At 44.3% G+C, this 19,982-nt stretch overlaps 1 protein-coding gene across 3 annotated transcripts; it reads left to right on the plus strand.

Annotated features, from left to right (window-relative positions):
* Positions 1–55: 55 nt before the first annotated feature.
* On the plus strand, positions 56–18,440 carry ERRFI1 (ERBB receptor feedback inhibitor 1). 3 transcript variants are annotated; one of them, XM_069079110.1, is made up of 4 exons: positions 56–201; positions 14,348–14,534; positions 14,688–14,764; positions 15,750–18,440. In XM_069079110.1, exons 2-4 carry the CDS (start codon positions 14,413–14,415, stop codon positions 16,946–16,948), a joined length of 1,398 nt encoding a protein of 465 aa, XP_068935211.1. In that variant the 5' UTR covers positions 56–201; positions 14,348–14,412; the 3' UTR covers positions 16,949–18,440. The 3 variants fall into 3 exon arrangements, with proteins under 3 accessions (XP_068935211.1, XP_068935213.1, XP_068935212.1); XM_069079112.1 differs by lacking the exon at positions 56–201 and adding an exon at positions 700–3,415; XM_069079111.1 differs by lacking the exon at positions 56–201 and adding an exon at positions 3,431–3,725.
* The last annotated feature ends 1,542 nt before the right edge of the window (positions 18,441–19,982 follow it).

Raw genomic sequence — 19,982 nt, forward strand, 5'->3', positions numbered from 1 at the left:
CTATATAAGGCGCTCGGCGGCGCCGGCGCTCAGAAGCTTACAATCGACGGGAACGGGTTGTCCTGCTAGGCTAGCGACGTCTGCGCTTGCGCAATGTCCCGGCCCTTCTGTCCGCGGCGCTGAGCCAGCCGGGACGGACATGCGCGGGACGGGGGCTGGCGGCCGGGCGGCGGCGGCGGCGGCCGCCGCGGCTCCGCGGAGGTGAGGGGGCCCTCGGCCTGAGGTCGGGGCTGGAGGGCGGCGGTGGCTCTGCGGGAGCGGCTCCGGGAAGGAGGAGGGACGCGGGGCCTGGCGGCGCTGACTTCCCTGCAGATGTTGGGGGGGGGGTCTCCATCCAGATGTGCGAGATGAAAGAGGCGCGGGGCCCCTCCCGCGCCGGGGGCCGGGGGCGCACGTCGGAGCCCTCCCCGCGGGGCTGCGGAGCCCGGTGCGCCGGCCCGGCCGGCTCCCCTTTCATTCCATTGACCATTGTTCTCGTGCAGCCGTGCAGCCTCGCACAGCCCTGCACCGGCGCAGCCTGGCCCCGCGGCTGCCCCGAGGTGGGGAGCGCCCCCCGGGGCGGCGCAGCCCAGCCCCCAGCGCTTCGGCAGGCGCCCGGGCATCCCCGAGCCCCGCGCTGGCTCCTGCGGCTGCAGCCGCGCCGAGGTGGAGCGTGACGGGCGGCAGGAGTCTCCTGCGGCTGCCCTCCGCCCGTGGTTAGCGGGCTCGGGGTTGCTGCTGAGGGGTGGTTTCTTTTTTTTTTGAGTCAGAACTGTTTTATTTATAGCATTAGACACTGTTAAAATGCCTTATAGCCCATAAATCCTACCTTGAAAGCTTTGGTGGGAGGCTGCTGGTAGGCATTTGGTAATTGCCTGCGCATGATTACTCCTGATGGGATCCGAGATCAGCTTCAGGAATCTCTGCTCACGTTTCCTGTACTTAGGAGGCTGTGATTATTATTATTTTTTTTTACCCCGATGATACATCCTATACTATTTTAGTGGCCCTGTTTCATTCTTTTCCTTAGAGGTTCCTAAATATTTCCCCGGCATTGTGATTCAAAAAGAATAGTTAGGCAGCTTTTACTCACAAAGTGTACCGATTATTGGTGGATTGTGTATTTGCTATGTTTATATAGAAAACAATGTCTTGAGGTCCATAACCCAATACAAATTAGGTGGCTGCTATAATTGGTACAGTATTGGTGCTTGCTAAGTCTTTATTAGTATTTCATCATTGCTTGAAAGAAACAAGTCCCTTACTTGATAACATATGAATAGATTGTTAGTCATAAACTTGAGTGTAGTCAGAAAAGAGACTGTAGCTTTAAAGGAGGTGTGTTGGTGACTTTAGGTACACCTGTAACACAGGTAGGGCAGGACTGGTTTCTAGGCAACTGTCAGGGGTGAAGAAAGGTGAGGTTAAAATTCTTTTTTTTTTTTTCCCCTCTCACAGCAAGTAACTAGCAAGCTTTAAGCTTTGGTAATTTGCCATAAGAAAGTAGTCAGTGTAAGTATTTTTGTAGTCTGCAGCACTTGATCCAACCAGCCTCCTTGGAACTTTTCTTTATTGCCTTTCTGTTTACATTTCTGAGATAATGCAATTTTAGGCAGAAATTACTCTTAAGCAGGACATGCACATTGCCCTCCCTGAAGCTAGAATGTCATTTTTTCAGCTACAACTACCAGATCTGGCACCAGACCAAAGCCAGAGGAGCTGGCTGCATTTAACATGCTGACTCTCTTTTGGTTATGTAGTATGCTACTACTAACCCAAGATCATTCGCAGATAATAGCAAATTTGAACACAAATAAATACAGTCTTTATCATACGTCTTTGACATTATTGTTCAGTACCCATCATTCAGCTCAATTCACGCATGCATTTATTTTTAATTGTGTCCAAGAGGAAGGGATTGGAGGTGTTGGACCAACAAATTATATAATTTATCAGATCTTCTGGATGGTAAACTCCCTGAGGCCCAGGACTGTCTTGATCTTTTGCATCCTGCATGGTGCCTAGCTCAGTGCCCTTGAAAAGTAGATAATTAATACATTAAAAAAAAAACTAAAATTGTCCATGAGGCAAGCCCTAGTACAAGTCTCAGAAGGGAAAGGAGGGTACCTGACTGCCCCCAAGACAAATACATGTGCCTTTATTTGATGAGCTAGTCTTAAGAAATTTCTGGCCCTTTTTCAATATTTGAACAGGGTAGGTAAAAATGACTGGCTTTGGCCAGCATGTTTTCTGATCACAGAAGGTATGGATTACTTGAGTGAAGGCTAATCATACCATTAAAAAAAAAAAAAAACCTTTGTCTTGACACTGACTTGACTTTTGTGTGAAAATGCTATTATTATTTCAGAGAAGTTAAACTGGGCTGATGCTTCCTTCCTTTCTGGTCACACTAATAGTAGCTAAGGTGAAATTACAGGTGCAAATTAACATGCTTGCAATGGACTTGATTGTCTACATGCCGACAGGTTGCTTTAGAGGGTGAACCTGAACTGAGGGGAGGAAAGGTGGTGCCAAGGGTAATTCCAGGAATTGGAATGTCATCAGCTTAGTATCTACACCAAAGAAACAACACTTCTGTTAATCCAAATCATTTGGAAGGATGCTCCATCGTCTGAATTAGTCTACCACACTTCAGCAGGGAGGTTTGGCAGGCTTTCACAAAAGCTAATGAATAACTCCCTAGATAAACACAGTCTCCTTGTGTTCTTCTGGCATTATTCACGTAACATAAATATAGGCTTTTAGCAGCAGGTCAAACAGGTGACTTTAGGGTCCTGAATGTAAGTTACTGGCCTCCTTGGGATGGACCTACAGACATTAAGAAACAGTGGAAAGTATGCTAGATTGAGGGCAGAAGACCTGGGTTTTAGTCCTAGTTCTGCCTCAGTTTCCTCGTCTGTGAAGTGTCTAATGGGTTGAACTCCACAGCCAGCTCTAAATCTACGATTACAGGAGGAAAATCTTAAGAGCGGGCAGCATACCAGATTTCAAGAGGAAAGAGTAGAAAAAGAAAGGCCTTCAGATTTGAGGAGAGTAATAACTGAAGTAGCTAATGATCTGGATTAAGAGTAGAGTGAAAACAGGTTGGTAAAATTTGAGGTCGGGGTTTTTCTGTTGTAGTCAGTTTTTGGCCAGAGGATCACAAAGCTGAAGTGAATGAGAGGGGTTGAATTTGGTGTCATCGAAGGGATTGCCTGCATCCAAAAATTATCCTTGGAGCATTCAAGAAGTAAAATTTAGAGCAAAATTCATGTATAAATAGTCTTAGGAACGATAGTCGCAAAACGGGTTTTATTATATCCTCTACAGGACAGAGAAGGGAAGGAGCATTTATATAGGACCAGCCGTGTGCCCGGCACTGCGCTGACCACTCTGCAGTTATTGTCTCACTTGATCCCTACAACCACCCTGAGAAGTAGGTGCTATTATTATCTTCATTTTACAGATGAGGAAACTGAGGCAAACAGAGTGAATGGACTTGCCCAGGATCTCGCAGCTAGTAAGGGCCTAAGGCAAGGTTTGAACTCAGATCTTCCAGGGCAGCCAGGTGGCACCGTGGATAGAGCCTTGGACCCTCCGGTATCTTTCTCAGGAAAACCCCAAATGGAGTCCCAAAGAGTTGGACACAACTGAAATCACTGAACAACAGCTTCCTGACTCCAGGCCCAGCCCTCAATTCTGTGCCCTCTTGATGAACAGGTTACATCACAGATCATTCCAAACAGGTATACATCTCTCTGCTTTCCAAGAGCTTAGGGTCTGACACAGACATTACTTTGGGGCTTGGTCCTGAATGTTCTGCATTGCTGGGGGTGGGGTCCTCATGTAACCTTCCTCCACCTCCCTTTCACCATCTACAATTAGAATGTTATAAGGATAGATGATGACCCAGAACCTTAGAAGGAAGAAGGTACTCTTTATAAATGCAAGAGCCCCGTTACAATGGAAAGAACACAGGACCAGAGAGGCAGAAAACCTGGATTTTGTGGCTCTTCTGCTACTACCTGGGGTGGTTGTGAATGTCAAATGAAATCATACAGGTGGCCTTGGTTTGGGCACATTATCCTTTGCATTTGAGTCTTAGGAGGTTTTGCTGAAGTAAATTACAATAAGTCAAGCAGATTTCTTGCTTCGTTCTAGGGCTGGTGGTTCTCTAATAACATGGGAGGGGGGCAAGACAGTGTGTGAAACAGAGGAAATCTAAATCCCTTACCATTTGTGGGTTTCCACTAGGCCTTGTAGTTTGTTCTTCCGGCACTGTCACACAGACGGTTCTGGAACATGGAGCATGCCAGGGCACCTATTAAACACCATTAGTCCAAGGCTGCTGGAGGGGGATTGCCTTGTAGTGACCTTCACATCCACAGGTCACTACATTCTTTTGCCATAAAAAATGTGCTCAGAGGAAATTGTCAAGAAGTATGTATACACACACACACACATACACACACACACACACACACACACACACACACGCAGGTTTTAGACTATGTAGTGCTAAACTTAATTTAGGTCGGTGTGAACAAATGTTAGCATTTCTTCCAACTTTATGCACTTAGATGCACCTCCTAAAATCATTTTGGTAGCGGGAGAAGTCCAAAGACTACAACTGTCAGTTTTTGACATTGCCATTTCTCCCCTGTGACCACAGGCTGAATTTAATCTCATTAAAGCCTGGCATGGTGGAGAGAGGGCTGGCCTTGGAGGCAGGAAGACCTAGATTCAGATGTTCTTGACCCTCCCTCCCCTCTCCCCAGCCGAGTGGCCCTGGCCCAGTGGCTCAGCTTCTCCGAGCCCATGTGACCCTCTCCTTTAAAACTCAGTTCAGAGCAAGGCTGCAGTCTGCTCGGCTCCCCCAGCAGCAGTCATGGGTGTTTGGCACAATCACTGCTTCAGTAGAACCTAATCATTAAGTGTTATCCTTGAGATTCAGAACTGGGATCAGGAGGGGACAGTCATACTATTGATGGAAAAAGTCACAACCTATCTATCACATGCCTGTCCATCCCAGGGGCTCCGATCCTTCTGTAAATTTGCCCTAGTGTGTTTCCTCAACTTGCTGGGAGCCTCGAATCAGTTTTCTCTTCCTGGGGTGGGTAACAGTAGAGTATGCAGACTGTCTTATCTGTCTTGCTCTCCCTATATGATTGTGCAGGCTCATTCTTTCCCCCCCCCCAGGGGGGATGGGGATGAGGTATTGTATCTTACTGATTCCATTTCTCATATATGTCTCTCCCTGCCCCCCGCCCCCCAGTGACCCATCATCCCTTGTAATGAGGATTTTCTAAAGAGAAGGCAAGAAAGAAGCCATTGGGCAAAGCTAGCCAGCATATCACTGACCACATCCTCCTTCACCCTGTACTTCCTTGCTTACAGTGTATTGATTGGCCCTTGCTCCATGGCACATGCACCTTGCCTTTGGGAACTCTCAATTCCTGCTTCATCAGAGACTGTAGTATTCTATGACCTGCAGCCAGACTTGTGGCCTCCCCAGAAGAATGCAGATGGTAAAAAGATGAGCCTTTGTCTCAGGGTGAAGCTTGGGGTCCTTCAAAAGAACTTGGCAGAGCTTAGGTCCACACTGTGCAGCCAAGTTAGAACAGAACCCTTTGAGTACATCTTGGAATGAAAACCTGGTAGACAAGGGTCCAGGGTGAGATGGTAGGACTTTAATGCGTTCGGCTGAACTTCAGAAGAAACATGTTTGAAGTTCTTTTGATTAAAGTGTAAATTGGGCACATAAGGAGATCCTTTTTAGTAGATGCAGAAATCAAAACCTTATGATCATACATACTAAAGACCAAGAGAAATCAACAAAACAATTGATGCTCATCACTTCTACGTTGCTAAGTTAAAAATCCCTTTTTGCCATTAAAGTTCTGCCTTCTGTAGTTGCAGAAATAATTTTCTTATGAGTTCTTGCCACCCTCTCTTTATTGGAGTTAAGTGACTTGCCCACGGTCACACAGTTTGTAAGTGTCCGAGGCTGGACTTGAACTCATATCCTCCTGACTCCACAGTGGGTGCTCTAGCCACTGCACTCTTAGCAGCTCCCATCCTTTCTTCTCAGTAAATGTAAAGTATCTTCTCAGAAGAACAGTTTCTGGTGACTTTAAATTCCAAAGAGTGCAATCTCTGGTAGGTCTTACTAAGATAGAAGGATCTTACAGACCTCAGATAACAAACCCCTCCTTCCCTTCCCTGCCCTCCCCTCCAAGGACCTTTTACAAATCTTCGAAGCAGAGGAGTCCAGGAATCGGCTTTGGTACTCATAGCTAAGAAATCACAGAACCTAGAATAGCAGTTGAGTGGTTTTGTATCAATAATCAGTAAATTAAATCAGTGTCTTGGCAATGGGTGAGGGGCTTGGTAAGTCTGTGCAGCACATACTGCTATAATCTGTAACATAATTCCAAAGGATTTCTCACATTACCATCCAGACCCATCCCCGTTGGGTCATTCATAGCGGTCCATGCCCTTTCCTGCATCTGTTCTTTTATGCTGACTGACTTAAGTGGCCACTGTGTGTGTGCAAAATACTTTGCTAGACAAGAGGTGGATAAGATAAAGACAATAAAGCCCAGTCCCTGCCCACAAGGAGTTTACAATCTAGTGATTAAATAGGTTTTCAAAGGCCTCTCTGCTGTGAATGAAATGAAGCCAATGCAGCAAAGTACACGGTTCTCATATATTTCTCTGTTATAATCATTTGGCCAGGCCTAACATCTACATAGAGAGACCACTGAAAGCTATAGAACATAAAACTATTACCTAATGGTTTGATTAGGGTGGTCAAATCAAGGGGTCGTTTTTATTGCTGTTGCTTTAAGTTGGCCATTTTTTTCCTTGAAGAAAAAAAAACTAAGCTGACATTCATATAGTTCTTTGAAGTTTTAAAAACACTTTATTTGTATTATCCTTTAAGCTTTAACAGTTTTGTGAGGTATGGGTACTCTTGTGTCATTTGCCCCACCTTTTTTTTTGCTTTTTGGAGGGGGGAAGGCAGGACACTTGGGGTTAAGTGACTTGCCCAAGGTCACATGGCTAGTAAGTATTAAGTGCGTGAGGCCGAATTTGAACTCAGGTCCTCCTTACTCCAGGGCCGGTGCTTTATTCACTGTGCCACCTAGCCATCCCATTTATCCTCATTTTACAGATGAAGAAACAAGCTAGAGAAGTTAAGTAACTTCCTCATCCATAGAGGTGCTCATTAGTGACAGATTTGAAACAGGTATTCCTGACCAACACTGAATCTTCAAACAAAATGCTTCTAAAATTCTGAGTTTAAATCTCCCAGGATTATCACAGAAACTATATGATCTGATGGTTAACAGCTTCAGACTTAGGAGCCTTTAAGTTTTGGTTAATTCTGCTTCTAAGTTCTTGCGTTGATGTAGCTTCTTGTCCTAGGCAAGTGATTTGGCCTTCATTCTTTGTCTCAGTTTTTTCCATCTGTAAACTTGGGACATCACCATACAGTAACCCTTCAAAACCACTGAAGAAAAGTAGCTTCATGACTGCAGTAGTGTAAATTACTACAAGTTCAGACTTCTTGATAATTGTGGGACCATCAGATGTAAAGACTTGTATATATCAGGTGTTTGTGATTTCATCTGTCTGGGTCAGGGGTGGGGAACGTTCGGCCTCGAGGCCACAAGTGGCCCTTTAGGTCCTCCAGTGTGGCCCTGAAGTCAAAGGGTTCCCCCCACCCCTGATCTGGGTGCCTCTTTTTCTGACAGATCCAGATTCCTATAGGCCTTCCTTAGATGGCCTTCATGAGCTGCTGTAGAACCTAAAGGATTTTATCAAGGCTGCTTCTTGGATCAGCTTGTTGTCCATCACTGGTCTAGATGAAAGCCTTCTAGCCAGAAGTTGGGCTTCTCTGGCAAATCTTCCACCCCAGCATACTGCATCAGAAGACAGGGATTTAAATCCTGTATAATGCAGACAGACTGGCATTTCAAGCTGACTGCTACATAGGAGACTTCTCCAGGAACTTAGCTATTCCATGTATCATTTCCCCAAGGCTCCTAATAGCCTCCTGTTGAAGCCAACTTCATAACCATTTTTGTGCCCTGGACCCCTTGGGCAGTGTCTGCTGAAGCCTTCTTTGAATCATGTTTTTAAATTCAATTGAGTAAAATATAGAGGATTTCAAAGGAAACCAATTACTTAGAAATACAAAATATTTTTGCAAACCAAGTTTATGGACCCCAGGTTAAAAACCCTTATATTAAAAGAAAATCTCTATAGAAACCTAAATTCAGAGCTTTTGATTAAAGGCTGTATGCAAGTGATAGCTGTCCCTTCAGTAAGCCAGGTTATGATGACGACAGAGGTGGTCAGACTGGGAGTCCTGCCTGCCACTCACAGGTTGGTGTGACCATCAGCATGACCTGACCCCACTAATTCTTCATCTGCAGAATGAGAAGAGGAATGGCTTTACCCACACATTACTGTTTTTTTTTTTCCCCTGGGGGAAATGTTTTGCAAGTTGTTGAATATCTTTTCTTAGATTAAAAAAAAATGAAACTTCTAAGCTCTTGAACTGTACAGACAGACCTTCAATGGAACAGTATTAGTTGTTTTTAGAGGTCAGATATGAATGACAAGTGCTGGTTGGGTCTTGGGTCCCCCAAAACCCAGCAAGGGTTCAGCCTTCAACCCAAAGCCCGTGAAACTCGTGTCCCCAGCCACTTCAGGGCTTTTCTGTACAAACTCCTTCCATTCCCCAGGGGGTGGCTATGATATTTAAGGATAATATGTGATCTCATCTAGGTACCAAAGTAGCTTTGTAGATGAATGTTTAAAAGGTCTGGGGAGACTATTTTTCACTCTGAAGAAACAGAAATCAGGTTCTAAAACCAGATTGAAAAGAGGAAATTACATCACACTTTCCAATAAGGAAGCATCAGGCACAAGTGGATGAGTTGTAGGACAAAAATGTGCCCCTCCCCCTCCCAGTTGCCTCTGAGATTCATTAATGAGATCAGGTGGCCAGGTGAGCCAATCTAGGTGAATGTCTTAAAGTAAGGTCAGTTTCTTCTGCACTAGGGGGTTTTCTTTTGTTTTTTTGTTTTTTGCTTTTTGGAGGGGGAAAGGCAGAGCAGTTGGGATTAAGTGACTTGCCCAAGGTCACATGGCTAGTAAGTGTTAAGTTTCTGAATCACATTTGAATTCAGGTCCTCCTGACTCGAGGGCTGGTGCTCTGTTCACTGGGCCACCTAGCTGCCCCACACTAGGGGGGGCGGGGTTTCTGAGCACTATAAATGTAAACTAGACCTTTTTCAAGTGGTTACATAGTAGCAGGCTTAAGTTTGCTATTGTTCTCTAATGGTAAAAGTACTTGAAGATGACAGTTTGGTATAATGGAGAGAACATTGTATTTTAGATTCAGAATACTTGAGATTGGATCTCTGCTCTGCCACTGATTACCAAGTTGCTTATAGACTCCAGACCTCAGTTTTCTCATATGTGACATGGAAGACTTTGATTAGATCACCACCAGGAAAATTGGCAGCTGGAGATCTGAAGTTAGAAGACTCATGGTTTAGATTTCCAGACTCTCCCCTGCTGAAGGGTGGGGGTCATTCTACCTCCTTCCTGCCCTCTTCTGCCTTTGCTAATAGTCATACTCCAAGAGGACACACTTCTACCACTTTGGTTGATTGAAACCTTGTTGTTTCTTCATTTTGTAAATGACTTGATTTTTACATGATTTTAATTTCTTCCTCTATTCCTTACCCTCCTCAGCCCCAGAGAGCCATCCCCTATGACAAAGAATGAGAGGTCAGACACTCAGAGTCAGAATGCATGCAGTGTTCTGTACCCACAACCCCTTACCTCTACAAAGAAAGGTAGAAGACACACTTTAGATTCTCTTAAGTGCTAACCACATTGTAGCATTTCCCCCCTCCCCCTTTACCTTGTCACCCCATCCTGGTTCTGCTTGCTTCACTTTGTTTCTGTTCCTGTAAGTCTTCCCAGGCTTCTCTTTACTCATCCTGTTCATTGTTTCTTACCCAACAAATAGATGCCATTGCATTCTTGAACTTGAGTTTGTAGCCACTCCCCAGATGCTGGCCTGGGCCTTCAAACCTGAGAGCCTGAAGCAGTGGCTGACCCCTCCCTGAAGCTTTCTCCTTCAGTATCTCGAGGTGGAAGAGAGCACTTGGACCTCACCTAGGCACTAATTCCCTAATTTGCATTGCAGTCTGGGGTCCCCACAGCTCACTTCTAGACTGATTAGATTGTAAACTTCTTGAAAACCACGATATCTTATCATTGCTTCAATCCTCCTTGTTTAGCTACATCTTTGCATATCCTCGTGGCTTAATAGATATTTGAATTGATAGAATGAAAGCCTTTTGTAAATTGTGAAGCGTTCACAGTAATTCTTTTTTATATTTGTTTATTATTACTAGGAAGCAAAAGATTAAGGAATCCTGAAATGACCTTTGTGTAGTACCTTAGGATTTCAACAGTAGAAATAGATTCTGAGCCCGGGTGGCCTAGTTAACTCATTGTATTTTGACTCAACAAAAATATTCCAGTTTCTGAATTTGAAAAATCAGCTTTGAAATATAATCAGCAGGTGAATTTCATGCATGAATTGTTGCCCCTTCTTCCTTGATAGTCCCCCTTTTTCTGATGCTAGTTATTGATATCAACTTAAAACCAGTCTTTTTCCATCCAGACTTTCTGTGGGTTTCATTAACATCTGGGGCTCCAACAGCCGTTCATCTAAACCATTGAGCCTTAGTATAGTAATTATTTTTAAAAGAGGCAAGAATGGGAAGCAAATTTTCTTTTAATTTGGCTGTAATTATATGGTGCTTCCTCGTGTGGGCCTTTTTGATCATGTGATGATGGCAGAGCATGGTGTGTAGAAGTGGCTCTAGGCTTGGGGTCAGCTCCCCATGGTGCCATTAGATGCCTGTTCATGACCAGGGGTAAGGCCCTGGACTTCTAAGGAGCTGCCTCCACCACACAGCCCCTTTCTACTGACTGCTTATAAAGTATGGTCTGGAAAGAGAATTATCTTGGGATCTGCTGGATTTTTGACACCCCAATGCAGGTTCAAGGCTGCCTGGTAAATTTTTAGGAAGCCAGTGTTTTTGTAGCCTGGGTTATTTGGTCCTGGGTCTCGATCATGCTGCCCAACACTTCTTAATCTAATCATATTTTTGTTATTTCATAGCAGTAGAATGGCACGCATTGTATTTTCAGGTGTCAGTTTCCCTGCAAAGATTTTTTTTCTTAATTCCTTTTGCTTCCCAATGAATTCTAAAGCAGAACTACATCTGAAACAGAGCCATAGAGGAGCCCACTTTGGTGAATATTATTTAAGCTAACTGCTTGAGGTTGGTTTTTACTGAACGCTTGAGATTCACCTTATTGATTGTGAACATCAGAAGAATAGCTCTGGTGGGAGGGTGGTCGCCCATCTTCGCTAAGGTTTCCTGGCCTGGCTTGGTGCAGGGGAAGGAGCAAATACTTCTGGAAAGACTTGGACCCTTGAGTTTGCATCCCAGCCCTCCTGCTAAGTGACCTTCCTGAGCTTTGGGTCTACACCTATCACACAAGGCCGTTGGATCAGGTGGGCCCTGATGTCTGTTCCTACTACATGCTAGGTGCCAAAGAGGGATTTTTTTTTTTAATGTGAGATATGGTCCCGACTGTGGGGAGCTTATAATCTCTGATGAACACAAATTAAACTGTTTGTCTCTTCACATGTGGCACATTGCCCTTTAGAATCCACAATCCAAGGCTATTTTCCATTTGAGGAGAACATGCAATTATATTGCCTTCCTCACGTCTGCCATTCAAGCAAGTAGGAAGTTCGGACAGTTTCATAACACGGCCCATTCACAATTCCCCATTGAAATTTAGAGGCAGGTCAACCTTCTATGAATACACAAAGGCACTATTGTGGTTAGGAGGGAGCTGGCTCAGTGAATACAATTCTTTTATATATAAAAAAATTTTTTTCCCTTCAGAAAGCTAACAAGTAGGTGATGGAAACAATGATTGAAAAATAACTTTTCCTAGAATGTGTAAATAGTTTTAAGTGTCCATTGAAATGTAAGCCTAAAATTCCAAGGCAATTTCAGAACAGGGAATAGTTACACAATCATTCTGTTGAAAGCTAAGATTTAGATGGCATTAGGAGGCTGACCCAGTAATTACGAGGAGTGCTTGTTGGCGGCCATACAGGTGGGGGTTGGGCCTCCTCAAATGGCCTGGGGCTTTTTCCTGTAATCTGAATGAGTGATCTTCATACGGGTGCTTTCAAGCTACTTAAATACCATATTCTCCTTCCTATCTTGCCTTTCATTTTTATATTACCACAGATACTTTCCCTATGTTCTTGCCAGTGCTCGTAGTAGGCTTAGAAAAACCACCATATAAATACTTGGGACTGATGTGCTAACAGCTGGTTTGAGGGGACAAAGGGAGATGCCCCCCTTCCCGGGCTTTCTCCAGCCTCATTTGACTCAAGAAATAGTAAATGGAGAGAAAATACATTTTTTCAGAATCCCCAAGCGAGTATTAATACACATACCTAGCCCAGCTGAATTCCGGGGTAATTTTGCTGTAATAAACAAGTGGTATTTGTTGGACCCTGAAATGGGGGAGGGAATGGCACGCCTCCTTCTGAGATAGGTTTCTAACACGCCACTCAGATCGTCACCTTGCTTAGCAATGCGCTCACACGGGCCGTGATGTTTCATTGTGGTCTTCGTCTTCTTTAGCTACATAGTCATTGATTTCTGTTGGCCTATTCTAGTTCGTGACCCATAGAACACCAACATACGTGCAGTCCTTCAGACATGAAATACAGATGTGAGAGCATTTTTAAGGCCTTTAGGTGAAATAATTACACGTTAGGTGCTCAGTAAAGTTTGTACTCTATAATGAGATGGACTTAGTCTTCTTACTGAAGGGATAAATCTACTTTCCAGGTAACTGGGGAACTTTGAACAAATGATTTGGGGAGTGGGGAGCCATGGGATGATAGGGCAAATCTGAAAGGGCTGAGTGAGACCCCAGAGTAGTAAGGGGGTAGCCCTGGATTAGGCAAAGTTTACTTACATCCTATGTAACTCATGCCTTAGAGCTAGGCAAGGCCTGAATTATCCAGCATTCCACCAAGGAGAATGTGAAGAATGTACTTTTACATCTGTGTGGTTTTATTTTTTAAAGTGGGGGAGGGGAGCAAGGACTAGGTCACTGAATAGTATAGCTCTTCTAAAGCCAGTAAACTTGCAGAACTTGATTTTCACAGGATCCTGGAAATGAGACAGTCTGCAGAAATAGCCACTGGTATCTTAGAGGAGAGGGGCAGCTGGGTGACAGTGGATAGATCACCAGGCCTGGAGTCTGGAAGACTCCTCTTCCTGAGTTTGAATCCAGCCTTAGACATTTCCTAGCTGTGTGACTATGGGCAAGTCACTTCACCCTGTTTGCCTCAGTTTCCTTATCTGAAAAATGGGCCGGGGAAGGAAGTGACAAACTGCTCTCAGCATCTTTGCAAAGAAAACTCCAAATGGGGCCAGTAGTCAGACCTAACTGAACAACAGTCTTAAGTAAGGAAATACCTGGATAGCTTCCGTCTCTCTTCCCCGTGGCCCAGACGCATGCTTTCGTATAGGTCACCGGAGTGCCATACCTTAGAGTCAGTCTGATGTCTTTAATTTACTTCAGGGTTTAGGGATAGAGCTGTGCTGGAGAAACCTCAGGGGCCCGGGAGTGCAGTGCCACAGCAGGGGGAGGGGAGGCAGAGGCCCACAGAGGCTGTGGGACTCGCACAGGGTCTCACAGTTACCAGTGTCTGGGTATTTGGATGCAGGGCTTGCTGACCAGTGCTCCTCTGGATGATGTCGAGGTGAAAGGCCATTTCTAGGTGGGCTTTCCTTGGAGGGGAAGAGAAGGGCAAGATGGACTTTCCACTCCTCCAGGCACAGGGGGTTACCAGAAGGTTAGACAAAGGCTCGTGTGCTTCGGCTCTCGGTGAATGCGGCCGTCATGTCACCATCTGCCCCGTCCACCCTTGCAGTCAGGTCTGCTTTTGTTGGCGCCAGTTCCCATCCCTTGTTCCTCTGCCCCTCTACTGAAATATTTCAAGCCTTGGCCTGGGGTCTACCAACATGGTCTTTCCAATGCTCACTCCAGTAATTTTGGTTGTTAGTCAGTCCTGGGGAATACTTCTTGTCTGGGATTTCTTGCACATTTAACTAGCCACCTTGTCCCTGAATGAGCAAATGTTTTCCTCTGAAAAATTCAGAAACCCCATAAAAAGGCATTCTTTCTTTATGCTACTCCTTTCCTCCTCTTTTTTCTCCAGGGAATGAAAGCTGCTGGCTAACCGAAAATCCCTGAGAAGCGTGAAGGTGTAGAGAGTAAGGCACAATGTCATCAGCAGGAGTTGCTGCTCAGGAAATCAGAGTCCCATTAAAGACTGGATTTCTGCGGAATGGCCAGGCCATGGGAAGCCTGAAGACTTGCTGGGGAAGCCGCAAAGGGTTTGAGAAGTAAGTCAGTGGGGAGAGAGTCTCCTCCTAAGCTGCCTTGTACCTTCAAGGCCCACCTGATCCCAGCTCCACCTTGGCATTGTTCTGTTTAAAGGAGACATGAGTGCTCCGATTCCTTTTTTATGACTAATTGAGACATGTTTTTCTTTTTAGCAACTTTTTAAATATTGACCCAATAACCATGGCCTACAACCTGAATTCCACCACCCAGCAGCACCTGACAACCTTTGGTATGTACCACTCTTGAAAGTTGTAGTCCAGTGGAATGAAACATTTGGGGGTGAAGCTTGGGGTGAGGAGTGTTTTGTCCTGTGGCATCATGTAAAAAAAATGAGGAACAGTCTGAAACATTTGAAACAGTTGCCTGACCTCTAGTGGCAACAGCTGGGTGGAAACAGAGATGGCTTTTTTTTTTTCTTAAAGAAATGAAAACCATTTATTAAATACTCACTATATGTCAAATACTGTGCTGAGCACCATGGGAAAAAAATTCAGAGTTAAGAGGTTAACCTTGATCTCTGGGAGCTCCCATTCCAGTGAAGGGGACCCAACACCTTTAGCTGGCTTCACAGACATAGCTTTGTAGAGTCAGGAATTCTGTTCTGACTCCAGCAATGATGCAGATTTACCTGGAAGAAGCCTGGCTGAGTTTCTCCATCTTTCCTGGGCCATGTTTGAGAGCTGCAGATGGAGGCAGGGTCAGCCTGCTGTGGTAGTGAGAGATGCCAGTCTGCAGATTTTGTCAAGGCTGCTTGTCGGGCTGGGCCCAGGAATCCCCTGTTGCAGCCCTTCTGATGGAGCAGCCAAGTCCTCACCTTATCTCCCTCGTGCCCTGCGTGCCTTGTGCTGTCACCCTTCTGAAATGGCGAGGCTGGTGCCGTGTGATATCCATATAAATTATATGCTGCTCATCTTCTGCGAACTGTGCACACGTCACACCACTTGCCTGAGATGTGTGGGTGTGCACTGTGCTCATGTCCAAAAGTAGATAGAGAAGATAATTTGTTCTTTGAACCAGTTCATGCACATGAACAATCTTCTGTTCTCTAATTACACCCATCTTTGACTGAGTGTTCTCAGGGTTACACCAGGAAAGTATTTCACTAATAGAGGTGTTTGGTTAGGCAGAGAGCTGCCCAAGGTGTAGATAGCTGAGGCTCCGCCACACACAGTGGGAAAACGAGATCTTGTATTAACATCTCTTGTTTATTCTAGGGCACATTTCAAAACCTGTCCCAGTGAATGGCCACTGCTTTGCCGAAAACTGTTTCCGGACTCCATCTCAGATGAAGTCTGCCTTGCCACCTCTCATTCTGTCCCCCAGTGAACACTTTGGAAAGAATGAAGAGGACCAGGTTGTTTGTGGTGTTAAGAAACTCTCTGTGAATGGGGTCTGTGCTGCGTCTAGGAGTCCGCCTCTCACACCCGGAAAAAACGGGCCCTCTCTGTTTTCCTCGGTGACTTCTGGTGAGCGGGGTTCCAGGCCCCTTCCCCCCCTGCCTATCTCAGAGGACTTTTCTCCAGATGACACAGACTGCGAGGTGGAATTTATAACGAGTTCAGACACAGACTTCCTCTTAGAAGACTGTTCACTTTCTGTCTTTAAATATGGGGTTCCAGGCAGACGGAGCTTCCGTGGGTGCGGGCAGATCAATTATGCATATTTTGACGCCCCGGCTACAGAAGATGGGAGGCCAACATCTGACCAAAATGAAAACGTACAGAACTCAACTCCTGTTCTTCAGCAGTCCCACCGGAAATTACGAAGGTCCCATTCAGGACCAGCTGGATCCTTTAACAAGCCAGCCTCGAGGCTGTCCAGCCACTTACATCGAGCTTCTCCTAATTCAGATGAAGATAAACCAGAAGTCCCCCCCAGGGTTCCCATACCTCCCAGGCCAGTGAAGCCAGATTATAGAAGGTGGTCAGCAGAAGTTACTTCCAGCACATATAGTGATGAAGACAGGCCTCCCAAAGTGCCTCCAAGAGAACCTTTGTCACGGAGTAACTCCCGCACACCAAGTCCTAAAAGCCTTCCATCTTACCTCAACGGGGTCATGCCCCCTACGCAGAGCTTTGCCCCTGACCCCAAATACGTCAGCAGTAAAGCTTTGCAAAGACAGAACAGTGAAGGATCTGCTAGCAAGGGTCCTTGCATTCTGCCCATCATTGAAAATGGAAAGAAGGTGAGTTCAACACATTATTACCTACTACCTGAGAGGCCGCCATATCTGGACAAATACGAGAAATTCTTTAGGGAAACAGAAGAAACCAGTGCTGCAGGTGCCCCCAGTCAGCCACCGTCCAGTGACTGCCGGACAGCTGCAGTGACCGAAAAGCTGGACTCCAAAGCGAAAGTGGACCTTGAGGGCCAGGGGAAACGCAAGCATTTATCCTATGTGGTTTCTCCCTAAACTCTGGGAATATCATTCAGCAACAGCACAGAGTGAGCCAGATGAGCTCTCTGTGGCGTCCTTGGTTCTGGTGAGTCTGCCGAAGGTCCCGTGGCAAAGTAAACAGCTGCAGTCTCTCTGTCTTGAAGAGAGAGTGGCAAATCAACTGTAAAGTGTTGTTATGAGGATCCCACAGTTTTCTTTTGGAGAAAAGTCTTTCTATTCAAGTCTATATAATTTAAAGATGTGATGTTGGGGGGAGGGGAAACATATCTAGATATATCTATATATATATATCTATATGTATCTATATAGGAACTTGTGGTATAACCCTAGTTACAGGTTAACCAGTTAGTTACTATCTTAGAGTAATATATATATATATTCAGAGTAATTAAAAACAATTCAAGCTGGAGAAATGAGACTGTGCTGCCAGACTGAAAACGGAGCAAGTGAAGGGACAGTATTGTTTCATTCAGAACCACAGAAGGTTCTGTTTTAGTGGGGTCGGGGGCTTTGACTTTGGAGTTCTTTTTTTCTTTTTTTGAGTTTGTCTTTTCCACAAAAACCTGGGCCTACATTAACAAGGAGCATGGGCTGGGATGACCTAGACCATTTAAAAAAATCATTGCAAAGTTTGATTGGCTCCTTCTAAAAGCTCATTTGGGAAACATGAAGTTCCCTTTACATATCTCACACTTGGAAAAAATGAAAAGAAAGCAAAGTGAGTAGGTCACAGTCACGTAGAATGAGACTTTTTTTTTCTTCATGGTGCCATCTAAGTTTTTTTTACCCAATAAAACAGCACATTACAAACAACAACAACAAATTGCCAATTTCTCTTCCCCAAGACAGGAGGATGCATTAGCCTCTCCCTGATGGAAAGGCACCAAGGTGTTCACAGTGTCAATAGCCAATAATGAAACAGTGACTAAGATCTGGAATCTCTTTTCATTTATGGGTGGGTGGGTTTTTGTTTTTTTGTTTTTGTTTTTTTAAACTTCAGACTGTATTATAACCGGAAATACAGCACAAGCTGGCCTTGTGTTGCTGGTTTCTATTCAGTATTTTCTGGAGGTGGTTTTTGCTTTTTTAAGCGAAACGCTTCCACTGACCAACAGCACAGTTTGTCTTAATACAAGAGGTCGCCTTGTCCTCTTTTCCACCCATGACAGTAAAAACCCTGAGCAGAAGATCTGATTCACTGCTTCCAAGTCTGCACCCATGCTTTCAGTGTATTTATGCTCTCTGGAGAAGCACGGAAGGAAAGGTGCTCACGATGTTCTCCTAACAGTAAAAACAAGCTGTTTACAGTTTAAACTGCTGGATGATATTTGAGCTATTTAAAGCTTATTATATTTTAGTACAGAGTAAATGAAGGTAAAAACACGCGATAGAAAATGCACTGATTTCTGCATCATGTGTACAGTATTGGACAAAGGATTTTATTCATTTTGTTGTATTATTTTGAATAATATGTCTTTTCATTTTAATAAAGTTATAATATTTATGACACCATTCGTCATGTTTCTTGCTTCCTGGTTATCTGAACTTTCTCATGTAAATCCACAGGGTGACACTTGGGAGAGCTAGTAATGGGAAAGAACCTTAGAAACTCCTAAAGGAGCTAGCCTGAATGTTGTATTCACCTTTAATAGTTAACCTTGTGTTGTCAATAGATACAACTAACTTGAAGCAGTTCCCATCTCTCTGTCTTAAGCCGTTGACAAGGTGAATGTCCTAGGAAGGTTTTCTCTAGAGCTTAACTCCCGGCAAGGGTCTAAATTTAGCTCCAGGGAAATGGATTGTGGTGGATCCTTGGGAGATAAGGTTTGCCCCTTACAAGGCAGGATCAGTGAAGGCTGATTAGGTCCCCAAATTTCCAAAAGAACTTGAAAGTAATTGTGGTCTTAAGAGTCCATTGCCGTTTATCCAGAATCACATGGTACATTATAATACAGTCTTTTTACCTTCTTCTGCAATCGTTGCCAGGTTCTCTTATCAGTGAAATCCTGCTACCCAGCACTTTACTGATTTCACTGATTTCTACTTTTAAGTATAACATAGAAACTTTCTCCTTATCTTCAGAGTTTTCCAGAGGTTCTCTGACCTGCATCTGCTATCTATCCATCTTTGTACCTTGGCCAAGACTACTGCCCAGTCTGCCTCTTATTCCCTGCTTCCTTTCTCATGCATTTTTCCTTGTTTCTTCTTAAACTTGCAATCTTCCCCTAATAAACTGCTGGCCTGTCTTGTACAGTTCCTTAGAATTAGTTTCAAGGACATCCTTTCCAGATTAATCAACTGCCTTTTTCCCTCTTGACCAACTCCATGCTATGTGAGAGGGCTATTTTGAGGACTAGTTGTAGGCAGTCTTGCTGTCAGGAGACCTGGGTCATTTACTCCTAGGTTCCCACCAGTGATCTCAGTTAAGTCACTAATAATCTCAGGCAAATCCTTGAGCTTGGTTCCTTTTCAGCAAAATCAGGGTAATAATACCCACGTGCCATTAGCAGACCACAAAAAGTACATGAAAGGGTTCTGTGAGAAGTATACTGGGTTATATGTATTTAAGGGAATTATCACTAGCTACAGCTACAGATGCTTTCATACTCAACTTTTAAAATGACCTAAATTGGGTGACATTTTAAAGTTTAAGATCCCTTTTTATTCTGCAGTAAAATAATATGTGCTGTCCATCCTTTGTATTAGAGTGTTAAGATTTAAATCAGATATAACTAATTTTGATGGGGATTTTGCAGCTCATTTTAGGAGTTAATCATTTGCTGATTTCCATCTCCATGACTGAATGATAAAATTCTGTATCTCAAAGCAAGTCTTATTTAAAAAAACTATGTATTACAAAATTAAGTTAGCTCGCTTTCTAGTCAAGGGAGTTTTGAAAGGGACTGTTATCTTGGCACTTTTAACATAATCAACTACCTAAAAGTTCTGGGTCCTTGTTTTAGGTTCTATGTGCCTGTACATAGAAGCTGGACATAGGGGCCTGTATCAGCAATGCCATATTCACAATGCCTATAGAGATTACAAATAT

This window comes from Petaurus breviceps, unplaced genomic scaffold (genome assembly GCF_028583685.1).
Source record: "Petaurus breviceps papuanus isolate PSGF00001 unplaced genomic scaffold, PetGlider_PUasm1.0 91041, whole genome shotgun sequence".
Lineage (NCBI taxonomy): Eukaryota > Metazoa > Chordata > Mammalia > Diprotodontia > Petauridae > Petaurus > Petaurus breviceps.